This window comes from Tachysurus fulvidraco, chromosome 1 (genome assembly GCF_022655615.1).
Source record: "Tachysurus fulvidraco isolate hzauxx_2018 chromosome 1, HZAU_PFXX_2.0, whole genome shotgun sequence".
NCBI lineage: Eukaryota > Metazoa > Chordata > Actinopteri > Siluriformes > Bagridae > Tachysurus > Tachysurus fulvidraco.
In genome coordinates, this window is record NC_062518.1 from 33,126,357 (window position 1) to 33,148,534 (window position 22,178).

Genomic DNA, 22,178 nt, shown 5'->3' on the forward strand with positions numbered 1-22,178 from the left:
ATTCAATTAGGACTTTTAGATATATATAGTTGCATGTAGTCTCCATAATTTAGTAACTTGTCTTAACAGAGATTGCCACCTACTGCCCAGCAGCATACAAGATATACAAGATAAAATATTCCATTATTGAATACACAAAGACATCAAACTGTTTTCTGGTCCATAGTTAATCATGTTACTTACTACTGTTCTGACAATAAATCCACCTTCTTTTCAACTTTCTAATATAGCTGCTTTCTCCTCCCTCTGGCCCACACTTGTCACCCTCTTCATCTGATACACCACTTCTGCTGCCTCATCTGACAAACCCTGCAAAAAAGAAAATCTCCTGAGCCAAACAGCAGTGAGCATGAAAGACAGATAGAGAGAGAAGCACTTAACCTTCCAGAACGTACTGTGGAATGTGTTCGTGTGGCACAAATGGTGGTGCTGCTTCTGTTAGCCTGAAGAAAGTAAAGACGGGGAAATTTCACTATCACCACCACCATGACATTTACATTTCTGGCATTTAGCAGACACCCTTATCCAGAGTGATTTCAATTTATTTAACTGAGCAATTGACCAGCAATGGCAACTGGGTGGACCTGGGATTCGAACCCATGACATTCTGATCAGTAGTACAACACCTTAACCACTGAGCTCCCACATCCCATGATCTGATAGCGATGCACCAAAGGATTTTCATCTCATGTGCATGAGCATATCAAAACAGACAAACATCTGGTGTCACAGTGGAAATCTGTGCAATGACACGAATTAATGGATTTTTTTTTTATTTCTTTGAATTTAAGTTCAGTAGTAAAATTACATTTAAAAAGGTCGTTGGATGATTTGTTAAAATTATGATTGATCGAGCTGCTTGTACACTTACACATACACACTTATTTCTGCTACACTACTGAATAGTTTGCACTTTATGTAGTCTTGTGAGAAAGTGGAAGAAATCACAACTTGATGCAGATTTGCAGACTTTTATCGTACACTCCTGGCCAAGACCTTCTACAAGGATAACCTTAAAGCTTCAGCACAAGACCCTCATAAGCTCCACACCATCATCTCTTCTCTACTCAACCCTACAGCTCCACCTGCTTCATCGTCCTTGACTGCAGAAGACTTTGTTTCTTTTTACCACGAAAAGCTTGAGAAAATCTGCAGGACCTTCACATCTGCCCTGACTGCACCTACATTTCAGTCAGGATTACCCTACTCCCCTTCATTGCCACATTTCTCAACCGTAGCAGCAGAAGATATTTTATAACTCATGGGGCCTTGCAATCCTACCACCTGCCCTTTGGATCCACTCCCTTGCACTATGCTCCAGAACATCTCGCAAGACCTTCTGCCCTTCATTACCACTATTATCAATGGATCCATAACATCTACAGTAGTCATGTACCAACTACCTTCAAGAGAGCAAGGGTTATTCCCATCCTGAAGAAACCTGCTCTGGATCCATAAGACATCAGTAACTACAGACTACAGGTATCACTTCTCTCTTTTCTTTTAAAAATTCTTGAACGCATTGTATATAATCAACATCTCTCACAGAAGAACCTCCAGGATCCCAACCAGTCTGGCTTTAACGCAGCACATTCAACAGAGACAGCCCTTTTGGATGTCTCTGAGAAACTACATGCTGCTAGATCAGTTCTAGCAGTTCTAAGGCTGCTCCAAGCAGACTCTCCGCTGGTGTCCCACAGGGCTTAATACATGGTCCTCTTCTTTTCTTCCTGTATACTCACTCTCTTGGTAAAAGTTATTTACTCAGGTTCTTTCACCACTGCTATACCAATGATAAACAACTTATCTTCTCTTTCCCACCCTCAGATACCACAGCTTCTGTTCGGATCTCAGCATGTCTGGCAGACATATCATTGTGGATGATGGCTAATCAGTTGAAGCTCAATAGTAGCAAAACTGAACTGCTGATCATCCTAGGTGATTCATTCCCTGGTATGATCTTGCAATATCCCTACACAATGATCTGATCTCAACTTCAGTCACAGCTTGCAACCTTGGGGTAACCATGGACACTCAACTGTCTTCCATTTTTGTCCACACAGGCTGCTCAGGTTCTTGTTCAGTCTCGTCATCTCAAGACTGGACTATTGTAACACACTGTTGACAGGTCTACTTATGAATGCAATTCGTCCTCTGCAAATGAACCAGAATGCAGCTGCATGACTTGTTTTCAACCTGCCTAAGTTCACGCATGCCATCCCGCTGCTATGATCCCTCCACTGGCTTCCGGTAGCTGCATGCATTAGATTCAAAACACTGATGCTTTCCTACAAAGCCAAAAATGGACCAGCTCCCTCTTACCTCAAAGCTCTTATCACTCCTTGCACTGCACCTCACCCCATCAAAGCTTACAGCACTGCTCAACTGGTCCCACCATCTCTCAGGGTAGGAGGTAAGTATACGACAAGACTCGTTTCTGTTCTGGCACCATGGTGGTGAATGAACTTCCCCTAGGGGTCCAGACAGCTGAGTCACTGGCTATTTTCAAATGACTGTTAAAGACCTACTTATTCATGAAACAGTTCAACTAGCACTTTCTTCCCTGTTTGGTGTGTGTGTGTAATTTAAAAAAAATTTGAAGAGTGATTTTAGATATGGTATCTTAAGTCTGTAACCTAGTGAACCAGAGTTAATGTATTTAATGATGGAGACTTAAAAGTACTTTTGTACGTTGCTCTGGATAAGGGAATCTGCCAAATGCTGTAAATGTATATGTACAGTTATATATTGCACTATAGTCCTGGATAAACAACATTTCATTCAAGTGTATACAAGCTATAGAGAGGAAAGACAATAAAAATCTTTCTACTTATAAAATATAAATATGTTTAACTGTTTGAGAAGACCTTTGTTCTGACCTTTGTATCAGGGTTCAGGTCTTCACAGATCATACTCATGGTACTGATCCAATTTCCATAGATACTCTCTTCTTTAGGACTTGGCTTCTGTTCACTGTTTGACAAATTAACTAAGAGTTAAAAGTGTTAAACACACTAACTTATACATACAGAGATACTGATTAAAATTTACAGTAAGACTGCAATAAAATTCTCTCATTAGTGTTAAGCACATGCTTAAAAAAAACTTTGAACAGAGTTTGGGACTCTGATATCTTAAGTATGTAACCTAGTGAACCAGAGTTAATGTATCCAATGATAGAGACTTACAGTAAGCACTTTTTTACATCGCCCTGGATAAGGGCATCTGGCAAATGCTGTAAATGTGCAAGTTCAGCACAAACCGCTACACAAACACACCTGATGTCTCTGAGGAGGTCCTGCTGGGCTTTGAGTTGACTTTGAGCTTCCTGGATCCTGCCTTCCATGGTGAGGCGGGCACATAGCTGGGCACAGTGAACACCCAACACAGCCATGTTCAGGCTTCCTGCCCACACCCAGCTATAGATAAAGAAACTGTGTGAATTCTTGCTAAACTGGATTAAATTTTCACAATTTTTGTGCGTTTGTATGCAGAGCTACCTGCTGGTGGTCACACGCTTCTGCTGTGTGATGACTCTGGTGACTTTTTTTAAATCTCGAGTTTTAAAAGACAGCTGAAGCTGGAAGGGAACTCGGTCTCTTCTCTGAAAACCTGCAAAAATAGGTGCATTTCGTATTTTAGCACTATTAAATGTCAAAAGCAAGGCTTAATGGAATGAAAATTAATTAAATAAATAAAATTTATGACAAGAGTAAACAAATCTGCTAGAGTGCTGTAAAAAGTAAAACAAGCAAGCAAACAAAAATACAATTTGAAATAACCAGTTTACAGGATGGCAATTCAACTTTTTAAGCATTCTGTGAAATCTGTTTATAATTGAAATAATATTTTCTCTTCACTTACCCTCAACTCTGTCTGGTTTGACAGCAAACTGGAAAGTGATCTCCACTTCACTTGTAACATTTCCAATCTCTCTAACCAGCCTATGGTTGTCCTCCTCAAAAGGGTAATACCTGCAGGACCAAAAAAATGATTATTTCAGGTGGAAGCACCCTATAGAAACAAAGTGTACCAGAAACAGAAAAAATAAAGGATAGAAAACTCTACTGAAGTAAAAAAAAAATCATCATCATCTTGAAAGCAAGTTAGTTTAAGTTTCAATTCTTCACTCTTAACAACTGCTAATTTCATGAACAGTCAGATATAATGTGTTGTTTCCAGGCTTAATAGAATTCTTTCTTATCAAAACACAAATAAAGTGTTTGTATCAGGGATGCGGGGATAATAGAGAACCAAATGCACGATAGCTAAATTTAAACAGGGTTTATTAACTAAAAACACAGAACAGGACAAAGACAACAGCAGGCACGACTAAGACAACAGCAGGCACGACTAAGACAACAGCAGGCACGACTAAGACAACAGCGACTAAGACAACAGCAACGACTAAGACAACAGCAACGACTAAGACAACAGCAACGACTAAGACAACGACGACGGAGACAACAGAGGATTCAGCGCTGCTCAAGGCAACGTGGCTCAACTAAATAGACAAGACAATTAGACATGAAGAACAGGTGTGCAGAAGCGGGGAGGAAGAGACAAGGGCGGGGCAGACACCTGACACAAAACATCAACAAATGCGCATGGCCAAAGTCCGGGCTGAGTCCTGACAGTTTGATCTAACTTGCAAATTAGAAGATCCTTATAGAATGAACTGATACTCACACGCCCTTAGGTGCAAGCAGGGTGGCTTCAACATTAGTGGCTAAGACATTGTCAGCCAGTGCAGTCTGGATTTCTGATCCAACTGTACAAATGTTGACTCTGTTGATCTGGAGACAGAAAATAGTGCACATACTGTATGCAACTGTAAGATGCTCTGTTCTGATTTATATCCTTTTTGAAGAACCTTAACAATAATCAAAAGGTTGTACGTAGGAAATGTCAGTTATAGTTAGCTATATACAATAGCAATGATTTGTCACCCCTTTCACTGTCTACCGCCTTTATTTTGTCCTTCTTCTTGAAAATGGTGCAGATTGTAGATGCAATCTGATTATAAAACCATAAAAGGTCAGTCAAACACCAGGTTCGTGCGTCACAATTATTTCTTTTTCATTTTCAACATAATTGTCTCCTTCTCAGTCTTCTTTTTCATTGGGGCCATTGTTACAAATATTGTTGTAGATCACAGTCACTACCGTACAAAGTACTACCGTTAGATTATATTATAGTGTAATATTGCATATGTATATATATATAGTATGGCTATATATATATATATATATATATATATATATATATATATATTGTATGGCTATATATATACACACACACACACACACACACACACATATACATATATATATATATATATATATATATATATATATACACACACATATATATATATGTGTATATATATATATACACACATATAGTTATAGATATAGATATAGTTATAGATATAGATATAGATAGATAGATAGATGGATAGATAGATAGCCATACAAGTTTATGTGAATTATCAGTTACTATAGAAAGTTAGTTAGTTCTGGTCCACTATTTTGATTGGACAAAAACGGTGATTATATTTAGTAAAATAAAACATTTCACTGTTGTATAAAACCTCATTCATAAAAAACAATTATGAATATTATGTACACCAGCACTCACTCATGATTTTTCGATTGATGGAAATTTAAAAAATAGATACAGAGGATATTTATAGATGGATATTTATGTGGTGTTTTGCTCACTCACCCTGCCTCCTGTGTGGTCAGCTAATTTTCCTACTTCCGCCAGGCTGCAGTCCTCTTCCTCAAATGTCATCACTGACACGATCACTCTGCAGAAAACCACAGTGACATTTAGTTAACTACGATTAATATTTATAATTAAAAAAAAATAATTAAATGCACTGGCTGGGCCAATTTTAGCACATATAACTTTAGACTTGTACCTAATAATCGGAAATTGTTATTACAGAAGAGGTTTGTGACTCACCCTTTTTCTGCTGCTTGACTGGCTAACTGGTTGTAGAAATATACTGAATCTGCACATTCTTGTTCTAACTGGCCCAGGCCGATGTTGGCCCGTCCGTCTGTGCAAATTATGACCTACAAGCAAATATATAGAACAGGACATAAAGAAAGAATGAAAACTCAAAGATAGTTCAACTTGAAATAAAATGGAGATTAAAAAGCATATTTAGACAATGAGCCAAGAAATGTTTACAATGCTAAGAAGCAGAATGAAAGTTTAATTATCAGTTTAGCATTGTGCAAATTGCACTCTTAATTCATCACAATCCTAAGAACTTACAGACTTTCAATTTCAATTTCAACTAAGTTTTGAGACTATCTGTGTCTTTCTTTGTCAAAGTAATACTAAAGGAAGTAAAATTCAGATACCAAACACGCTTTACTACACAGGCTACATATGGCTTAAGTGAAATTTTTGGTGGTATTTTTTCCTTTAATATCACAATATTATTGTTAATATTAGTACAATATTAGTACACACTAAAAGCTCACCTTTGAACCTGCAAATTGAGAGGCCATAGCAACAGAGATGAGTGCTGCAGGACCTAGTGCTGTGGCTCCATGCTCCCTCAATCTGGAATAACACAAAATAACCCAAAGATTTTTTTAAAAAGGTGGATAGAGAAGTAGACAGAAGTGACCACAGTATAACATGTCACTAACAACATGAATCTCAAAATGACTGATCATGTCAATATGCAGGAAACAAGCAATCATCCTTCATTCTCACAGTTAAGGACACTGCTGGTGGCTATACATGCATTTATTTAAACTCCTCTGTTATGTATTGATTGCACAGGGTGTCAAGGTAATTTGTTCCCTAGTGTTCGGAATTCAATTCCCGGGCAGGTAATGAAACCAGCCACTGGGGGGTGCACAAGTTAGCACACAATTAAATGCAAGAGCAGCAAATACAATCTGATAAACAAATTATATATATATATATATATATATATATATATATATATATATATATATATATATATATATATATATATATATATATAGCAATAGAGTATAGCAGACAAGAAATTAGAATAGCAGACAAGAAATTAGAAGGTGTGAGGATTTATAGTACCATAGTAGTGAAAAAGAAACAGAAACCATATTTCTGTCCAACCAACTTCCTCCCCTACAGACTGAAAAAACTAAAATCTTCATCCATCATCTAACTACATCTTCCATGTAGCAAAATAAAGACAGGCACTCAGAAAGGTTTCTATGTAGAACCACGTAAATAATTTTACTGAAACCTTTTTTTTTAAACTACGCCAACAATTATCCAAAGATTTTATGAATAACTATTTTTCAAGAGAGTACTTCTTAAAATAAACCTTTACAATATACACAATCCTCAAATCAACAACCCTGAGCATGCAGCAGCAGTTAAATAAACTAAAAGATATAAGACATTCTGAAATCAAATCACATCAAGTGAATTGAAAGCATAAATCTTCGATCAAAGTAGTGAAAGTGACCTGACATACGGCTAAGCATGGTGACCCATACTCAGAATTTGTTCTCTGCATTTAACCCATCCAAAGTGCATACACACAGCAGTGAACACACACACACCGTGAACACACACCCGGAGCAGTGGGCAGCCATTTATGCTGCGGCACCCGGGGAGCAGTTGGGGGGTTTGGTGCCTTGGCCCGAGACTAGAACCCACAACCTTAGGGTTAGGAGTCAGACTCATTAACCAATAGGCCACAACTTCCCTTAGAAGATTAGAACCAAAACTGCAGCCAGGGATAAGAAGCTTTTATATGCCAACAGAGCTGCAACCATCACAAGTAACCTGACCTTAACAGTTTGATAACATGACAAGATATTTTAATGAATGTTAAAATTTATCAGAACATCTACTCATGCCAGCTGATTAAAGGTCTGTTCAAGTGTTTTTCTCCTTATTGATATAGACTGAGGAGCGCTAACTGACACACTGCATACTAAAACACACCTACATGCACACACAGTAATGGTAAATACACAGCATTATTCAGTAACAGGACAGACAAAGTTTTCTGAGGATTTCCTTTTTGTTGTCAATCATTTTTCCATCAACAACCAATGAATTAATGATAGACATGTAATTTCTCTTTAGTTTCTCTTTTTAATTATGTGCTAAAAGTTCATTTCTGACATGCATTAAAGAATAACACCATTCTGATGGGTTAGAGACAGGTGTAGAAAGAGTAAGAAGGCGAATGAGTAAAACTCGATATCTCAATAACAAATGAGTAGACATCTACTCACTCTTTGATTCTTTGTGTGAGGCACTGGTGGGTCTCAGCAATGCAGTGTGGTGTTGTGTACTTCTCTCCTTGCTCTCTCACATGATCATAGTCTACTAAAGCCCAGTCCCGCAGACACAGAGGAACTCCAGTACCATCCCCATACACTGTTACCTGACAAAACAAACCCACACAGTGCTGACTTCTCATTGATAAACATTTGCAGGGATTTCTATTACACTTATGTCAACATTGATGACATTGATCTGATAAGAAATAGGGTATACTGGTGTATATATCAGAGTAGTATCTCTCTCTCTCTCTCTCTCTCTCTCTCTCTCTCTCTCTCTCTCTCTCTCTCTCTCTCATCCCATTTGTTTCTTTACCTCATCATTAAAAGTGACCAGTGCTACCCGACGGTGTGGTGATGATTTATGCAGTGAGGACAGTGCCAACTGTAGCGCCTCTTGGACACCCTATAAATACAATAAACAAATGGTCAATTGTCCATCTACATGTAACATACTGTACATAAACAGATATAGGAGCACTGAGATTTAGTAAATTGCAACAATAAACAACTTGGCTATATTCATTCCTTCATCTTCAGTAACCTTCTCAAGGTCACAATGGGCCAGAAGCTTATCACAGGGCACAAGAGATGAGTACAACATAATTGATGACCATTATACACACATTCAAACAAACAGGGGCAAATTGTTGTTGCCAAAACACTTGCTTGCATGTTTTTGAAGGTGGGTGGCAAGTAGGGATGCACCAATACCACTTTTTCTCTTCCGATCCGATTCAGATATCAGCGTTTGCCAGTATCGGCTGATACCGAACCGATATGTGTGTTCTTTTCTACCTTTAAAACTAAAGAATTTATACAACTCGCTTAGTTATTAAGATTTATTTGTTTCTGGCAAAGAATTACAAAAATGCTTTACTGGATGAAAAATGAAAACACGAGAAACCTTAAAATGTATTAATGCACTAGCAAACAGAAGTTTTAACAGTTAGTGGTATATAACAATCTAAACCATATATACTGCAATTATTAAATTTAATTATTTTCTGAAGAAAAAACAATATTTTAAAGTGAATCTTAAATTGGAACTTGAAACACAATGCAAAATGTATTAAACAGTAAACCTTGCACCCAAATAAGCGACACGATTAACTCGCTGAGGTAAATGGAAAGGGCGCCTGCTAAACTTGTCTGTCTGTCGCAGTCGCAGAAATGTGTGCCTGCTAAACTTGTCTGTCCGTCGCAGTCGCAGAAATGTGTACAACACATTTCCCATAAAATTTATTATGCTTATTTACATTAATGTAATTCAATATATAAGTGTATTTTTCTTATAAGTTCAAGCAATAGTCTATGATGTTTGCTGTTCATTAATCAACCACCATGGGCATGGGCGTCGGGAGTAAATAAAAAGTGTGTGTCCTGTCCCACCCATATATAATGGTTCCAATGCCCATGGATTTCAGGAAGCGTGGTCAATGCTGTAGGTAAAATTCAGAATGGAGTTTAATTTATTAGGGCATTCCTCAAGCAGAATGGATTAGACTGGTGGCGCTCTGAAAAGTAATAAAAAAAAGACAAATGTGCTGAATAGAGATGGTAAAAGTGGGTGGGTCCATCCAATATTATTGGTCTTAAAGAATGGGTGGGTCCTGTCCCACCCACAAATAATGGGGCCGACGCCCATGACCACAGGTATCGGATTTGGATCGGTCACGAACCACCGATACCCGATCCACTCAAAATGCCCAGAGGAACCCTGAGGACACAGGAGATCGTGTGAACCTCAAAACATAACTGAACTCAGGATCAAACTGGGCACCCCATAGTTGTGAGATTACAACACTACCCACTTTACAACAGCATCACCCAAGCAAGCATCAACAATTTGCAAATAGTTCAAATGTGGGAAATCTAAAACCAACCAGTATATATATATACTGGTGGCATTTACAGTTTTATATTGAAAGGATGGCAATAGAGTCACTGGTCACCTGCAATCGTGATACATAGGTGGGTGATCTCATGCTGTTACCAGGAGACACCTAAGTGAGTGACATATTAAGAAAAAAACAAACAAAATGGTGAAACAGTTTCCTAAGAAGAGAAGGCACAAGAAACATTGGATGGACGTATGAGAAAGCTTATAGACTCGAAAAAGGAGTAACCTCTGATGTGACACTCATGCTACCAGAAATGTCCACACAGAAGACTACCAGCATGTCCTCTAGGTTCACATAGTCTGTGTCTATCTCCTCGTCTACATAGAGCACGTCTCTGCCTGGCGGAGTCCACAGAGGAGAACGGCCCATTTTTAACTCACTCTGAGAGAGGGCATTCTGATTACCGCAAAACTCACATGACCATGTCTAGAGAAAATGAAAGAGAGAGAGAGAGAGAGAGAGAGAGAGAGAGAGAGAGAGAGAGAGAGAGAGAGAGAGAGAGAGAATTAATTAATCTTCAAGTCTTATCCATTTACACATTAGTTCTTTAAAAGTTTGATTTTGTAGTCGCTTACTGATGTGATTGGGCCGGTTTGTGAGTTGCTCACAGAGGACATGATGGCTCTACATTTCGCACAGTGCACTGGTTTCTGAATGCTCTGTATACTGGATGCTGAGAAAAGGTCACTAATATTAGTTAATGAAGTAGAAAATAGTGCTCATTCATTAACATTTTTTTGGCTACAAATGTGCACCAATAAAGCAAATTAGTCTGATAATAATAATAATAATAATAATAATAATAATAATAATAATAATAATAATAATAATAATACCTAGGGACATGGACTCTAAGGTCAGAATAACATACCTAGGGACACACTAGGGGCAGAATAACATGCGTAGGGACACTCTAAGGTCAGAATAACATGCTTAGGGACACTCTAAGGTCAGAATAATATACCTGGGGACACTCTAGGGACAGAATAACATGCTTAGGGACACTCTAAGCTCAGAATAACATGCTTAGGGTCACTCTAGGAACATTCAAAAAGGTCTGAATAACATACCCAGGGACACTCTAGGGACACGCTAATGTCACAATAACATACCTAGGGACACTCTAGTGTCAGAATAATATACCTGTGGACACTCTAAGGTCAGAATAATATACCTGGGGCCACTCTAGGGACAGAATAACATGCTTACGGACACTCTAGGGACACTCTAAGGTCAGAATAACATACCTAGGGACACACTAGGGGCAGAATAACATGATTAGGGACAATCTAAGGTCAGAATAACATACCTAGGACACTGTAAGGTCAGAATAATATTCCTAGGAAATAATAATAATAATAATAATAAAAACCACAACTGCACATATAACAACCACTAAGATCTCACCTTTGTTTATGTCCACAAGACTCCCGACCTTGAGTAACACCACATTGACATTGGCTTTAACACTGGCCTGTCCTTTACCCTCCAGTCCTGTGAGTGAAAGAAAAGATACACATATACTTTACTTATACAAAAAGTTGCTGCTTAACCCAAAATACTAAACAGCAAACAATATATGTTGCACATAGCAAATGTATGAAATGTGTGTAGGATGTTTTCTCACCTCGAGGTGGTACTGGAGGAGGCATTGAAATAGGTCGAAAGTGTTTCTGTGTTAAGCGACGAGGAGGTACGGGTGGTGGTGTTAAAGGAAGGACTGTAGATAAAACAAACATTTAAAAAGCAAACATCATCAGAATTAACATATAATAAGAAAGTGTTTCCAGGAAGTAGATAATTTTTCTTTGATCACTGACTTTCTGGAAAATCATTCATGACATCTTTGTTCCTACACCCACAACAGGAAGTGAAAGTTTTTTTTTTTGGTTGTTTTTTTTTTAATTCATCATCTTATAACTTTGCAGTGAAAAGCATTTTTAACATGACATTTAAAACTCTGCAGAGGGGATAGTGAAATTATTGACAAAGTAATGGTGGTGTAGGTAGCAATTAAGAACATATGTACACATCTAAAAATGTCTTATTATTGACTAATTAATATAATTATTTCTTTTTTCTAATATATTAAATTACAGCTTCTAAAATTACTATAAAGTAATAGTTCATTAAAATATCTCATACATCATACAACTGTTTAATTAAAAACATCACCCCACAGAAATAACACAAAAAAAATCACTAATAGGGCAAAGACAAAAGTTAGTAACTCACTAGGCTTTGGGATGACAGCAATGCGATTGTCATAAGGATGTTCTGACTTTTTTCTGGACAAACCAGAGGGCAGCATGGTGGAAAGACCTGTGATACAATGAAGGAGCCAGAATTGAATGAACAAGCAATAAACTGATTCAATTGTATAGTATTTACTTATTATTTTTGTGACTTTTTGATATCGGTCTTTTATATCAATTCAGTGGAGTGTTAAAATGAATTTTGTGTTGAATAAAATTCCAAGGTCTTACCTTCTGCTAGATTCTCAGGCCTCCAGTTACAGACAACATGACTGCAGGCAAACTCCATCTAAAGGAACAAAATCAGGAACAGAGAGATCAATAATGTTCCAGTACTGTTTGTGTATTGTACCAATGTCTGGACTAAACCATGTATGCATTTCTTTTCTATTTATTTTTCTATGTTTCATGTCTTATTGCACATTTAAACTGTGAGCTGTGTTTCAGATTTAAAAAAGAAAGACAATGATGGTGCATATAGAGAGCAGTAAATTAGCTGCCTTCAATCTTTAGGCTGATCTCATTTCCTGCTTTGCTTTGCAGCACTACAAAAATCTTAGAAATCTGTTAATAATAATATGTTAATGTATAAGCGACTATACTTCTCTAGTAATATTAATATGAACAATTTCCTCCTTGGCTAGATTAAGGAGGAAACATCAGTTTCAGTCACATCAACAAAAGTTTCAGTCACATCAACAAAAGTTTCAGTCACATCAATTTTTTTTTGTGTTTTTAAGCTTTTTTAAACACATTAAAAAATATTTAAAACATAATTAGGAAACACATAACTTGATGTAAACAGCAGTCAAACTGAATTTATGTTGTTTTTTTACACAAATCCACAACTGTGATGTGTTTTTGGCCTAACAAAAATTTTGATTGACAAAAATAAGTACATACATCACAAATGCATCAAGCATTAATAAAAATCTGTGTAAATATACAATTGATTGTTATTTGGATTTACTGCCCTGGGAGCCATCATATCCTTTTAAATGACATAAAACTTCACTCAATCATATTAAACCAAGCAAAAGCCATCAATAACATAGGTTTCACCAAAATCTTTAACTGAAATCCAGACATTTACAGATGACAGACAAATCCTTCAGGCATTAAAAACAATGTTGTATGGAAAATGTATAGATTAAAAGTCTGTTTAAAATTGTACCTTTATGCTGCTTGTTTTCAGGTCGATATGTTACTCAGCATGTGCTACTTCTGACGCTGACGCCTCTATGTCTGTGTATGTGTGTGTGTGTGTGTGTGTGTGTGTGTGTGTGTGTGTGAGAAAAAGAAGCAGGAAGTAACAAAATGACAGAATAGGAAAGAGCACGAACCTGAAAAAGGCATATGTTTAAAAATGCATATAAAAATAAAAATTAAAACTAGCAAGGACTTTGACTCAAAATTCCATTTGTCTGTATTCTGTCTCTGAGCTGGGTGCTTCACTTCCTGACTCTATTTTTAACTAAAAAACTGTACACACAGGTGCGAAAGCATGTCAATAGCCCTCCTTTTCTTTTGCCATCTCTGTGTTAACAGCTATGATCTGAAGATGTTTTCATCTTTGAAATCTGTTTACGCTAAAAAATTTGAACAGAATCCACATTCTGAAAGACATCTATTTTTGGAGAATATGACCTATTCATGTAAAATAATAAACAATAGACATTTGAATAGATTTTAATTTATTACGCTTAAATTGATATATTCTTCATTTACAATGCTGGCAATGTTAAATAATACAGAGAATCGAAAACACTTGTCTGTGTCACAGTAGTCCTTCTATGTGGTTTCTGACAGGGACTTTCTTGAATGGGAGACTAACTTAGCATGACTTATGCAATGAAACATAATTGCATAATAATTTCTCAATAAGGATATAAACTCAAAATGTATTTATGTCTGCATTTATCTCGATCAGTAATAAGGGAAAACAAAAAACCCCTTTCCTGTAAATATCCGTTCTGCTCTACCATTGCTTCATCCTGTTTTGGCCATGAATAGATTACTTAATCTTACTTAAAGACGAATTAAGTAGAGTAATGTACCATTCGAATACTGTTAGTTTCAGTGCAATTAGTCACTGTATTATTTGTGGAATGGTCCTTGCTGTAGTTGATTTAGTGTACTTGTGTATATTAGTTGGCTTTCCCCCAACAATACAGAGTGTCCTCTCTGATCCATGTTTTATGTCATGACACCAGAGTAGATCATTGGTCCTTCCTTTTCAGAGCATCAAACATAGCTCGGAAAATGGCAGCTACAGCCATAGCACCAGGGTCAGGCTGAGTCAGGCGCTCGGATGCAATGTAACTCGCTCGGCCTGCTTTGGCAGTGAGGTCACGGGTGGACTCTGCACCCAACTCTGCTTTCTGTTTAAGAGCAAACAAATATTAATATGAGCTCTGGACTGAAAAGCAAATAAACAAGAACCAATCTTGTAAGAATCATGTAACTGAAACACAAATGAAAACATGGACAATTGTTTTAAGGAAACAGAGGAAGGATTGTTTGAGTGCCAGTGAACTGTACCTCCACGGCTGCCTGTAGCACAGCCATATGTCCACCTGGAGAAGCTGTGGAAAACTTCATCAGCTCATCTGCTGCAGGGCACAGTGCATCCAGCTCAAAGGGAAAGTAAGAAGTGCTCATGTCAATATTTCAATGCAAACTGCATATCTGATTTACCCAGTTAGAGATCAAACATGGGCAAAATTATTACAATAGTAGTTTTACCATTGTTCTGTCACCAGGTACAGCACCTCCATACCTATCAGAAAATAGGTTCTAATAATTAAAATAGAGACTACATCTAACATCAACAAGATAAACTCTCTCACTTGATGTCACTAGATTTACTAGATTGGATTTTTACTCTTGACCATCAATATTTAAAACATGCTAGTCAAATTATTTTGCAGTGTGAGTTAGAAAATATTAATATAGAAAGAATGTTAAGATAGATGTTGAAGATAGATGAATGTTCTCAATAGCTACCTTTTCATTGCTTCAGTCCCAGCATGAATAGCTTTAGCCCAGTCTTTACTATCACAGCTTTCCTTTAGGCAGGGTGCAGCTGCTGTCAGGAACAGACTATACAGCTGACAGAAGACAGTAACAGCAGACCTCATTACTAGGTAATGCTGCATGCAGTACAGTTTTGTTTGTATGACATTTGTTAGATATTTATTTCCATACTGCTCCTGAAGATCCACCCATTCTCTCCTCCACCAATCCAGCAAGGGCAGTCAGGAGTAGATACGGAGTTCCTGGGATTGTGGTGGTCTGCATCCACTCTTCGATAGCTGCAGTAGGTAATGCATCAGTAGAAAGAAATCTCAATGAAACTCAACAAATTATTTGGTATACTGGTACTGCCCACCAGTAGCAGCAAGAGCATGTGTGCTCCCACAGTCTCCATCTCCTGCAGCACGATCCAGGGCATTGAGCTCTTCCTTCCATTGTAAGAGAGCTTTGCAAATGGATTTCAAAACTAGACATGCCACAAAAGAAAATGGACCTAATGGCAAACGGAACATTGAATTAACACTTATAATAAATATAAATTATTAAATAAAAAAATCAAGAGTCTCCAAATTTAATACACACAGTATCAAGCATGAGACTTACAAGAGACAAATAAAAGAAAAATTCTGAATAGAAAAAAGATGAGGTTTGGGGGTAGCCCACATTTCATTAGTCAAGCCTTTAACCTTGTTCAGTTTTTGTTTCACCAGCAGTTGGTCTCACAGTGGGTTCCACATACAGGTTCCTCCCACTTAAACACTCACTGCTGAGGTTAGGCCAGGCAGGTGCTGAGGTTTTAGCATCTGCAAAGGTTAAAGGCCATAAGAATTTAAATAAAATTAAACAAATCTCTGTACTATCTAACTAAATAGAGTTTAAAATCAAACTTTGTAACAGAGGACTGAAGTATTATATATACAGATGTCGTTGTTGAGAGAAGAAATTGTATCACAACTAGTCTTTTCCAATTAATAGATGGTATTTTTAAAACCTAATAATTCCAAGAAGCTGGTCCTGATAATTCATTATGAAAAAGTTCAAGAGAATTTAAAAAAAAAATTCCACTGAAATGTCCTTATATAGAAATAGGAACTATCATTTAATGAATGCTGGTCATCTGAAAACTGAAGTCTTTGATTAAAAATGTAAAAAAAAGGTTTTTATTTATATACACACACAACAAGTGCTTGTACTCAAATCAGTGTGGTCTATCAGTGAAATATAGGAAAATGAAACAAACCCTAACCCCAATCATACCAAGATGACACACGGTGTACTGACATGGTATCTTTGTGTCAAGTGGAGCAAAGCAAAGCCTTCCTCAAAGATGCTAATACTGTACTTTGGTCAGAATGGTCTCCTATATTAAATACGAATTTAGATAAAATGAATTCACCAAACAGTCGGAGTATCTCCTCATCCACTCTCATGAGAGAGAGAGACATGCCCGCCATCTCCAGTGAGGTCATGAATGAGCCAGACATCACCCTGGCAACCTGCACTCCTCGGCCCACTACAAATAGCCAGAGATACATCAAATAGTGCATATTAATGGACGGTATATGAAATAATGTAAATATAGTTTGTTTTCCACAGAAACAGCTCTTTCAACCTGATAGTTACTGATATGTTAGTGTAAAAACCATAAAACATGAAGGTATGGAAACCTTCAAACTCTTCCTAACTGTTCTCAGCAGTCTCAGGACAGTGAGACCATTAAGCCCTTGAACTGGACCTCATCTTCTTTCAAACCCAATTTCTTCTTTCAAACCTTCTTTTAACCCTAAGTCATTTTAGAGAAAGTGGTGTGTTGAAAATGTAAACATAAATATAGTCTCACTTAAACAGTTGATAGCAGCTCTCGTGACAACAGCCATCTCCAAACAAGACAGAGCACCAAGATTGTTCACACAGAGGACCACAGTGTCATCTATAAGGGAAAAACAGACATCATCACACATGAAACATGAAAGAAAGTGCTATTTCACCCAATACCCTGTGGCTTACAGCATACCTGATTTTAGAGGCAGATGTGATTGGCTGGAAGGGTCAGTCATGTGATCAATCATAATCCTGACAACGTCATCAGCAGAGGCAAGCTAAACAAAGAAATCCATCCAAATATTGTAAAGCTAACAGAATTTCATCAGGCTCTTTTTTAGAAGGACCTCATTTATCAATAATATCTCATAATATGACATAATATTGTCATCTCATAACAATATATCATAATATGATATATGTATTATAAAAAGAACAATGATATTATACGGAACATCATACTAGTATTGATTAGGAATAATACTAATACTTTGAACTCAAAACAGCCTCAAATTCTTCAAGATGTCACAAACATTCATTCATTCATTAATTCATTTTCAAACGCTTATCCGAACTTCTCGGGTCACGGGGAGCCTGTGCCTATCTCAGGCGTCATCGGGAATCAAGGCAGGATACACCCTGGACGGCATGCCAACACATCGCAGGGCATGTCACAAACAAGATGTCACAAACTTTCCTTTGAGATTTTGGTCTATGTTGACATGATTATATCCTACAATGCTTGCATTTTTTGAAGGAGCTCTGTCAATCTGTGAATCTACTGTTTTACCACACCCCAGGGGTGTTGTCTGGATACACATCCGGTGACTGGGAAGGTCTCTGAAGAACACTGAACTTATTGTCATGTTTAAAAAAACAGTATAAGAAGATTTTAATTGTGACATGGTTCATTATCATGTCTGTGCCAACGGAAACCTCAGCTTTCTGTTGACTAATGGGAGTGGAACCCAATGTTGGTATTCTACTGTTGAAACCCATGTGTCAAGGCTCAATGTGCTGTGCATTTTGAAATGTTTTATTTCTGCTCACCAAAATGATAAGGACTGGTTATCTGAGTTACCCCTTCTGTAAGCACAAACCATTCTGGCCATTCTCCATTGACCTCTCTCATCAATAAAACATTTCCATCTGTACTAGACTTTGTTCTTACTGAGATCACTTTTTGCCTTTATACTGATGGCTGATGTGAACATGACCTGAGGCTGCTGGTCTGTATCTGATGGATTTTACGAATTTTACTGATGCCATACAATTAACTAATTACATAACTGATGCATAAGCAGGTGTACAAGTGTTCCTAATAAAGTGCTCAGAGAGTGTAATTTGTATGTGTTACTTTAAATAGTTAATGGTCAATGTGGATTATTACCACTTCCTTGTTTGTAATGTACAGTATGTTTGTATACTGTTATGACACTTGCTACAAATATATGGGTGACAAAAAAATTAGATATATGTTAAAATAAAAGCATTTCAATTTGATTGAATTGAACTGAACTAAATCAAGTAAGCAGTAGTATAAATAAAACCAGTTAAGATACTAATCAACAAAGTCTGCAAAAAAAAAGAAAAGCACAAATAGTTGACTGACCTTGAACTTTTTAATGCCCGGCTCTCCATGGATTCCTGCAGAGACATAGGCATGCTCTGTTCCATAATTTAATAATCCACTAAAGCAATTTGTTAATCATTCAACACAATAAGGACATAAATATAGACTTCTCTCAATCTCCTCTGTACCTAGTCCTAGCTCCATATCTCCAGGCAGAACCTGAAATGTGGGTAGGCATCCTGGCACACTGCATGGAGACAGACTGACACCCAGAGTCCCTAAAACAATGAAAGAGCACTACTCTGATTATGCTTAGTTTCCTGGTAGAAATGAATCATATAGTATGTGCTTGGTAATTACTCTCACCAATGTTTTTTACTGCAGTTGACACTTTAGCAACAATCACATCTAGTGGACAGCTTTCCTCAGCCAGCGCACCAGCCAGCTACAGATTTTACACACAAAAAGTGAATAATTAATTAATAAGAGTCGTGCAAAATGATGTTTCAAACTTCTTTATTGGCAGATATGACCGGCCATATGAAAGATCATTACCAACGCTTTTTAAACAAAACAAAGATCATCAGATGGTTTAAACTGGTGTTGGTGAACCACATCCTCTATATAATCTCCAGATCTGTAAAATGAGTTTCGTACCTTATGAATAAACACTGTTCCACAAAGTCCTCTCCTGCCTGCTTTGCTGGGCTGAGTAAAAGCACAGTCATCGGCCACAACTACCATGTCCACAGGGACTCCTTGTGTACGTGCTTTTTCTGCAGCTAGGCCAAAGTTCAGACGATCGCCTGTGTAGTTCTTAACCAGCAGCAGGACACCTGAAGTACCACTCTGCCAAAGGGTCATGATGGCAGCAAGAATACTGCCAGGAGGAGGGGAGGAAAACACTGCTCCTGCTACTGCAGCTGATAGCATCCCTCTTCCAATGTAGCCTGAAAGAAAAAAATCATTGTTGACATCAGTGGAACCATAGGGATTTTAATCATTTTATAATTAGGCTTAGATATGTGAAGCATTTCCCATACTATGTATGCACTGTTACTACAACATCTATGTTTGTGCAATGTCTAAATCTAAAAAAATTTAAAAAAAAACCACCATGAAACGACAGCTTTAAACGCTGAATAAAATATTATCATCAGAAACCATTGTCTAAAGTTAGACGGAGCAGCACATTGAGAACTCAAAACTGACCTGCATGTGCAGGCTCATGTCCTGAACCACCTCCAGAGATCAGTGCCACTTTGCCCTTCAGGTTGTGGAGGTCAGAGCGTAGTGCCACCCTGTGACCCCTCAGGAGCATTAACCCCCTATTGCTGCTCACTGTGCCCTCCAGGGCCTCATCCACACACCGCTCCACAGAGTTCAGCAACTTTCTCTGTACCTGTCAGACCCACAGATTTCAGATAATTTTAGAGTAACATATTTATTCTGACATCTACTTTTCTCAAAATGCATGGACAGCAACAGCTACAGTTTGTCTTAACTCTGTAGTAGGCTTAAAAACTCTTACATAAAAAAAAATTCATACTGCATGTTTGTAAGATTTCAACAGATGTCAACAATCTGCTTACCTCCATAGACCTCCGTAGATTGTGTCCCGAAAAGAACCGGGCAAAGGTGCATCCTACTGCACTAAATAGTAGCCGACAGTAAAGTGCATTCGTATCGTGCAACTTTATCATAGTAGTATGCTAGTATGCAGGTTTGTATTGTTTACAAGTTCGTACTTCCGCCCTTACTGATGACGCAATATATTCATGCGCAGTTCGAACAAACCACAGACATGAATCTCTACTTTCATTTTGACTTCAAACAAACAGATCAATAACGTCGCCATTTTACTGAAGCCAACTTTCCAGCACTTTGTACTTGACCTGATGTTAATATTTAAACTAAAACGTAACATGCAATTTAGTATTTTAGTAGTTTGAGTAATTTAAGTGCTAATATTTGTCCATTTGTCCAGCTTCAGTGTCTGTACTATGGTGATTAAAGAAAATATTTTTTTACATAAATAAATCTAATTGTTGATGTTCATGTCTCTTCAGCACAATTCGTTTCACATTAAATTCAGTCACAGTGTTTGATTTATTAGTGTTCACAATGTCGATACAATAGACACACGACAATAAGACAGATGCTTAGGCAAAGGCATGTTGTATTCAACAAATTATTGATAATGTATATTATTATCACGATGCTCTATATGTTTTGCTGCTTATAGTAATGTTTTTAAGAGTCATTTTGTAAACACTTTATCTTCAATGAGATAAACGATTCTGTTAGTTTACAACTCATGACTGTGTATATATTAAGGGCCCTGTTCTTTGAAGAAGCGTGAGATGTAGAGCAATGACTGAACAACAAATCCAGGAAAAAGGAGAGTGTTCACAATTGTTTGGGCTGTACAAATTACTTCTGGACGTATCTGTTGCCAGATGATATTAACAAATATGTATGGAGAGTAACTAACAATTAACACCACTAGGGTCAATGTAATGATTCTAAAAGCTTTAAGCTTCTGATTGTGCATTTTTTTCCCCCTTTCTCCATCACCTGGATTAGGTTTCTTTAAAGCAGATAAAGTTGCCATACCACAGAACAGTATTAATGCAGTCAACCCAGACAAAGGTATAATATATACAAATGTAGCAACTGTTTTCTGTACAAAAATACCAGTTCCTCCAAAAGCAGTGGCTGTAACCCAAGTGAAACTCACCCACACCATTTTGTACCTAAATTTTTTCAGCTTCAGGTAGATGATGGGGTGAACTACAGCCAGGTAATGTTCCAGAAAGTTCCAGGTGTGGAATTGAGTTTGTGCAATTAAGCTAATTATCCTAATGTAAACTGAACCATAATATAAATAGATGTTTGATATGTAAATTATGAATAGGCATTTAAGAGCCAAACCTATGCAAAAAATGACAGATGCAAAAATCACGTTAAAATGTAGTAGGTCAGAAGGTGTAGAGCTCCTGTTTGTGGTGTTTGCCTTCTTTATTAGCCAAAGAGTCCAAATGTTGAGAGGGAGGATGATAATGCATATCACAATCGCTTGAATGTAGAAGCTAATTTGGCACATAATGCTATTGTATGTACTTGTCATTAAAGTGCAGCAGGAACAGTTGGATATGGTGGAGGTGTAGTTGTCCACATAGAGTTCCATGATGATACCAGGAGTCTTTTTATCTGTAGATGGAAAATACTGAGAATGACACTTCAAAAACCCCAGTGAAAAATTGACACCCCC

General features: G+C 37.4%; 2 protein-coding genes across 8 annotated transcripts; both read right to left on the bottom strand.

Moving 5' to 3' along the window:
* Nucleotides 1–5: 5 nt before the first annotated feature.
* Nucleotides 6–14,005, bottom strand: si:dkey-9k7.3 (circularly permutated Ras protein 1). Of its 3 annotated transcripts, XM_027134417.2 has the most exons (20): nt 13,649–14,005; nt 12,706–12,763; nt 12,455–12,541; nt 11,847–11,939; nt 11,627–11,713; nt 10,795–10,892; nt 10,445–10,645; nt 10,271–10,321; nt 8,632–8,721; nt 8,268–8,419; nt 6,501–6,582; nt 5,971–6,083; nt 5,728–5,812; nt 4,690–4,796; nt 3,865–3,974; nt 3,501–3,612; nt 3,279–3,419; nt 2,880–2,973; nt 396–443; nt 6–309 (listed from the first exon to the last, which is right to left on the bottom strand). In XM_027134417.2, the coding sequence occupies exons 2-20, from the start codon at nt 12,761–12,763 to the stop codon at nt 214–216; spliced, it is 1,905 nt and encodes a 634-aa protein (XP_026990218.1). In that variant the 5' UTR covers nt 13,649–14,005; the 3' UTR covers nt 6–213. The 3 variants fall into 3 exon arrangements, with proteins under 3 accessions (XP_026990218.1, XP_026990219.1, XP_047671655.1); XM_027134418.2 differs by lacking the exon at nt 396–443; XM_047815699.1 differs by lacking the exons at nt 6–309; nt 396–443 and adding an exon at nt 2,283–2,471.
* A 146-nt stretch (nt 14,006–14,151) lies between these two features.
* On the bottom strand, nt 14,152–20,672 carry tkfc (triokinase/FMN cyclase). 5 transcript variants are annotated; one of them, XM_027134422.2, is made up of 16 exons: nt 20,497–20,670; nt 20,117–20,306; nt 19,562–19,854; nt 19,271–19,349; nt 19,093–19,182; nt 18,944–18,978; nt 17,525–17,609; nt 17,351–17,440; nt 16,907–17,023; nt 16,197–16,313; nt 15,866–15,976; nt 15,682–15,788; nt 15,481–15,584; nt 15,220–15,253; nt 15,016–15,108; nt 14,152–14,855 (listed from the first exon to the last, which is right to left on the bottom strand). In XM_027134422.2, the coding sequence occupies exons 1-16, from the start codon at nt 20,605–20,607 to the stop codon at nt 14,694–14,696; spliced, it is 1,818 nt and encodes a 605-aa protein (XP_026990223.2). In that variant the 5' UTR covers nt 20,608–20,670; the 3' UTR covers nt 14,152–14,693. The 5 variants fall into 5 exon arrangements, 3 of the variants coding, with proteins under 3 accessions (XP_026990223.2, XP_026990220.2, XP_047671673.1); XM_027134419.2 differs by having other exon boundaries at nt 15,866–16,003; XR_003438768.2 differs by lacking the exon at nt 15,220–15,253 and having other exon boundaries at nt 14,560–14,855; nt 20,497–20,672.
* Nucleotides 20,673–22,178: the final 1,506 nt, after the last annotated feature.

Coding starts and splice junctions, on each gene's coding strand:
- si:dkey-9k7.3 (XM_027134417.2), bottom strand. CDS start 12,763: ATGGAGTTTGCCTGCAGTCATGTTGTCTGTAACTGGAGGCCTGAGAAT. Junction 4,797..5,727: donor CTGACCACACAGGAGGCAGG/GTGAGTGAGCAA, acceptor TTCTGTCTCCAG/ATCAACAGAGTCAACATTTG. Junction 3,613..3,864: donor CAAACCAGACAGAGTTGAGG/GTAAGTGAAGAG, acceptor CTATTTTTGCAG/GTTTTCAGAGAAGAGACCGA.
- tkfc (XM_027134419.2), bottom strand. CDS start 20,607: ATGATAAAGTTGCACGATACGAATGCACTTTACTGTCGGCTACTATTT. Junction 17,610..18,943: donor CGGGCATTAAAAAGTTCAAG/GTCAGTCAACTA, acceptor TTCTTTGTTTAG/CTTGCCTCTGCTGATGACGT. Junction 16,004..16,196: donor TGAAACAAAAACTGAACAAG/GTTAAAGGCTTG, acceptor GTTTGCCATTAG/GTCCATTTTCTTTTGTGGCA.